This window comes from Penaeus chinensis, chromosome 3 (assembly GCF_019202785.1).
Source record: "Penaeus chinensis breed Huanghai No. 1 chromosome 3, ASM1920278v2, whole genome shotgun sequence".
Taxonomy (NCBI): Eukaryota; Metazoa; Arthropoda; class Malacostraca; order Decapoda; family Penaeidae; genus Penaeus; species Penaeus chinensis.
Window position 1 is genome coordinate 12,545,534 of NC_061821.1, and position 5,000 is coordinate 12,550,533.

General features: G+C 36.9%; 1 protein-coding gene across 1 annotated transcript in view; it reads left to right on the forward strand.

Annotated features, from left to right (window-relative positions):
* Positions 1–3,854, forward strand: part of LOC125043231 — a 6,071-nt gene extending 2,217 nt beyond the window's left edge. Inside the window, exons 3-8 of the mRNA XM_047639244.1 lie at positions 479–587; positions 839–987; positions 1,459–1,536; positions 2,663–2,825; positions 3,417–3,489; positions 3,713–3,854. Of these exons, the coding sequence (XP_047495200.1) occupies positions 479–587; positions 839–987; positions 1,459–1,536; positions 2,663–2,825; positions 3,417–3,469 (552 nt within the window). The 3' untranslated portion in view covers positions 3,470–3,489; positions 3,713–3,854. The remainder of the gene's footprint in view (positions 1–478; positions 588–838; positions 988–1,458; positions 1,537–2,662; positions 2,826–3,416; positions 3,490–3,712) is intronic.
* The last annotated feature ends 1,146 nt before the right edge of the window (positions 3,855–5,000 follow it).

The following is a 5,000-nucleotide window of genomic DNA, read 5'->3' on the forward strand; positions in this document are numbered from 1 at the left end:
AAGCTATTTCAGTGGAACATATTAGTGACGAGACCTTGTCACTATTCCTTTATTCCTTCCTACCTTTACTTTGTTACTGAGTCAAGTTTATATGAGCCTCATGAAAGGCCTTTGTGATAGACTTATATATTTTCATTGTAATTTCCATGAATAATTGAAACACTGACAAGGATTATAGGCTACTGAATTTTGTACATCCATTACTTGATACAGGACAAATTAAAAATTCTGATGAAACGTACTTGCAGTTTTGATATTCGCGGGAAAGCTTGGTTTTAAAAAATCTTACCACCTGTGTTGTGCTTTATGACAAATATGCCATACTACCTTAATGATATTCCAAAAGTACTTTCTGATTATGCATTCATGATTTCAACAAAAAAATAATTAGTAACTCAGTAGTACCTTACTGCCTACAACTAAATGCTGATCATTGTTACCTGTGATTATTATTAAAACTATATCTGAATCTTCGCAGGTCAGCTATTTTGATGCAGAAGAAGCTGCTGAGGTTATTACATCAGGGGACTATGATGAAGCCAATCACGAGGCTGAAATGCAAGAAGAGGAGGGTTCACAGAAGCCTTGTGAGGAATCTTTCTTGTGCATGTCTCAGATCTATGGAAGAGAGGATGAATATATATTTTTAGATATTTTGGTTCATAAAATGTAAAGTTTTGAAAGTCACAGACTGTACTGAATAATGATTTGACGTGCCTGCAGTAGTTCACATTTAAAATGATACTGTCTTATTTGATTATTCTATCATTGGGTAAAGATATTTCACTTTTGTTTTGAGATAAAAAATAAAAGGAAGAAAACTATTTAATATTTACAGGGAGAAAAGGTGGAAGCACAACCCTGTGGAGTTTACCTGCAGTCAGGGCCCTCCTTGATATCTACGAGGAACACGAGCAAGAGTATGTGAACAAGACTGTCCGACGGAGAGTCTTTTGGGAAATTGTTGCAGAAAAGATGAAAGAGCGAGTAAGTTGTTTGAGAAATGTTTGTGATTTATTTTGCATTAGCTTTCTTAATGTTTCTAATCTGAGATCATTTGATTGATGAAGTTTTAGATTTCTTATGTAAGGTTTTCTTTGCAGTTTTCCTGTAACAAGTGTTATCTTCTCATTCAGAAAGTTATGTATAGATAATTATGTTTCAATCTGATGCTTCTAAAAAGGGTGTAATCATTAAATATGTATATTATAATTATCAGATGAACTTGATCAGAGTTTTTAGAGAATTAATTTCCTTTATAAGTGGCCCTGATTCATGTTATTTTATTGCCTTATTTATTAAAAGATAGCAGATGTGTTGATTAAACTGAATTTTATATATATATATATATATATATATATATATATATATGTATATATATATATTAAAAAATCAATATCTATAGAAGAGATTCATAAAGTACCTTTTCTGAACTCAGAATTCTCTCCCTTATTCCAGGGTTTTGACTATGACTGGTGCAGCTGCAGAGTTCGGTTTAAAGGAATGTGCAGAAAAGTGTTGTCTTTGGCCATGCATGTAGGTTCTGAGGCTCTTGAGTTTTCATTAAAGATCATTTGTTAAGAAACCTATATATATCTTTCTAGCATTAATGCAGTATTCTTGCATTTTTGTATTATCTGTGAGTGTCTGCTGGAATGGTATTTCAAATGTTCCCATAATTTGAGGATCTAAATATCAGTGGAACTATCCATTCACATGGTGACACAGTGGTGCATGTGATTTGTCTGATATGAGGGAAGGGGAAAAGGATTCTGAGGGACTAGATCTTAGTGAGTGCAAGTTTTGTTTCCAGCGTCTGGTAATGATACGCTATAAAGTTTTCATTGAATTATGAATTTTGGTCCATTCATGCCAGTTGCTTGAACATCAGTAGGCTTTTGTGTTGGATCTCGGCAAATAGAGAAATATAGTGTTCTATCAGTCAGATATGCTTTTGTGTGTGTGTGTGTGTGTGTGTGTGTGTGTGTGTGTGTGTGTGTGTGTGTGTGTGTGTGTGTGTGTGTGTGTGTGTGTGTGTGTGTGTGTGTGTGTGTGTGTGTGTGTGTGTGTGTGTGTGTATGTGTGTGTGTGTGTGTGCGGGTACTTGTTTGTGTATTTGTATATGTGAGTATGTGTATGCGAGTTATATTTGGGTGTGCAAAAAGGAGATAATAGTCCCATTCAATCCCTTTTCATATTTCATTCATTGTAATGCAGTCTTTCTAATTTACAACAATATATCAAAACTGGGGGAACATTCCATCCCTCTGCACATATTCAGGCTGGAAAAATTGTTTGCATGCCATATATGCACCAGTGAAGTCCTGGTTTTGAAAACATGAGGCCTTAGTGCTATTTTATTACCTAAATTCCAGGTAAAGCATTCACCCTCCATGGTACATAGTTGCAAATTGATTGGACTTAAGTGTCATTGACATGGCATAGGGTGGCATGTCCATTCTCAGCCTGGCATGTATTATGTGTCACCCAGAGGAAATGGATTAGTTATTATTATAGTTATAAATTGATTTTTATTAAGTTTTTATGTTTGTTTATCCATATGTTTATCTGTCTGTGTATCTGTATCTGTGCAGCTATCTAATTTAATGATTTCTTCATATCATCAGTAACATTCTTATAAAACTCTCATCTCCTGACCCAGGGAAGGTCCAAGCTGACGCGGAGACTGTGGTGGGAGGAACGGGTGGAAAGAATAATGGAAACCCTAGACCAAGAGTTTGTCAGGATGAGGCAGGCCCGCAGAAGAACAATCAGTGATGCATCAGCTGCCAGCACTAGTTTTGGGGGCAGGAATGGCGTTTCAGGTCAGGTTTGAGACATTCATTAATTTTTTTTTTTTTTTTTTCATATGTCATTAGGTACTTTTCTTCTCATGTCTTTTTTCATGATAGTATACTTCTTGGATTTTTTCTCATTTTGTATTTATTATCTCTTGTTATGGTTCATGATATAGACTAAAATATGACTTAAAGAATGAGATTAAGGATGGACCTTATGATTCTGAATAAATTTATGAATTGCATTATAATCATGTAAATTGGGTTAATGAAATGACTTTTCAGGTGGACAAATGTTTTTATTGATTAATAACTATCAGAATAATATTTTGTGAATAAAATAACTAATATATCATCTGGCAATAAAGATGAAAGATACAGCATAATCTTTTGCACTAAACTATCTTACACACAAGTTGATCTCTCATAAAAATCTTTATCTCTCATTCAGACAGTTGCTCACAATAAAGTTGTTCTCAAACTTTACCTCTCATTAAAACTGATCTTTTATGATAAACTTTATCTCTCACACAAGTCTACAACTTTTCTGACATCTTTATAGTGAATATTGTCTCTCGTTTGTATTGATTTCTCACAATAAGCCCCATCTCTCAATAGATCCCTACGCAAGCCAGTCAAGTGAACGTAAACGAAGCAGTTGTTGGCGATGACCGTGATGCCTTTCAGCTTGGTGTGTGAAGTTTGTGTGTCCTGTATAGCATTTCTAAGGCATTTAAGATGAGGCCAGATTTATTTACTGAAATTAGAAATATTTCAGATGTTTTATAGCTTATAAATTTAATTTTGATTTCATGTAGACATGCATTTTAAAAATTATATCTGAAATTAGCAAATAGATGTGCAGCATAATATATAAAATATATAGAATGGAAGAACAAAACCAAATATTCCAGATTCAGGAATGCAGAGTTCAACAGGAGAGCATCAGAACAAAAAGCGTCGCCTGCTCCTCAAGTCCCAGGCTCCAAAAGAAGACTGTGCACCAGCCTGGTTCCATGAGTATGTGAACCGCAGAGAACGTCAGTGGGAGAGACGGCTTGCTCAAGAGGAGCAGAGGCATAATCAGGTATGTAAGCAGGATGTTTCAATTGCATGGTGGATTTATCATGTTTATTACTGTTATCAGTGTCTGCATAACCATTGCCATTCACATAATCGTGTCTATTATTGTAATGGTTCCATCAGTTTCTGGGTTTCATAAGGGATTGAAAACAGGTCTCAGAGATAAATTAGATGTAGTTTATATGTTTCAAAGGGCATTTTTTTGTCAGGGCAAACTCTTGTGCAGTGCTAAAGTATCTTATCTCTTTTTCTCATACAGTTTATACCATTGAAGTTTTTTAAAAAGACATTGACCCAGAAGTAAAGTTGTGGGAGATACAAACCAAGTAATGTCTGTCATATCCCAGAGTGTAGAATGATACCCCTGATTTTTTATGGTGTTGCTTCTGAAGAGAAATATAAGGGTTAGACAGAGAAAACATCAAATGTTTTTATTTCAGGAAATAATTGTATTTTGATAGTGTTGAGGCTCTTGGAGCAGCAGGAGGCCCAAAAGGTATGGAGTCATGGTCTACAGACATGTGGACACACCCTGGCTTCATACTAACTCCTGTCCATTTGCCCCCCTGTCGTTAATGAGTGGCTGTAGGGAGGCAGGTTTTGCCAGGACCTATAACCACCCAGCCCTCTCTGTAGGGGGTGGCAGAAGTGGTATCCACTTGGAGTGACTGTCCAAGGTTTAACTGCAGTTGGGCCGTCAGGGTGGGGGTTTGGAATGTCCAATCTTTCCAGTAGTATGATGATTTGCCACTGCTGTCAAGGGAACTGAAGTGGTTGAGAGTTGAGGTAGTTGCTGTCTTGGAGGTGAGAAGACCTGGTAGCGACATGACCAGTGTGGGTGGCTACACCTATTACTGGTCGGGTTGCACCGATGGTCACCATTTTTAGGGGGTAGCCATAGCCATCTCCAGCAGCCTTCAGCCTTCAGTAGTAGAGGCTACTCCAGCAGTCTCCAGTGCTCTGACTTGCATCATTGGACATGATACAGTGATGCGGGTAATGAGGCCATGGAGATCGACCACATCCTCATTAGCACTCAGTAGAGGATCCTCCAGAACTGCAGGGTTTATTAGAGTGCCGAGTTCTATGGTACTGATCATATATTAGTTGTGACTACCC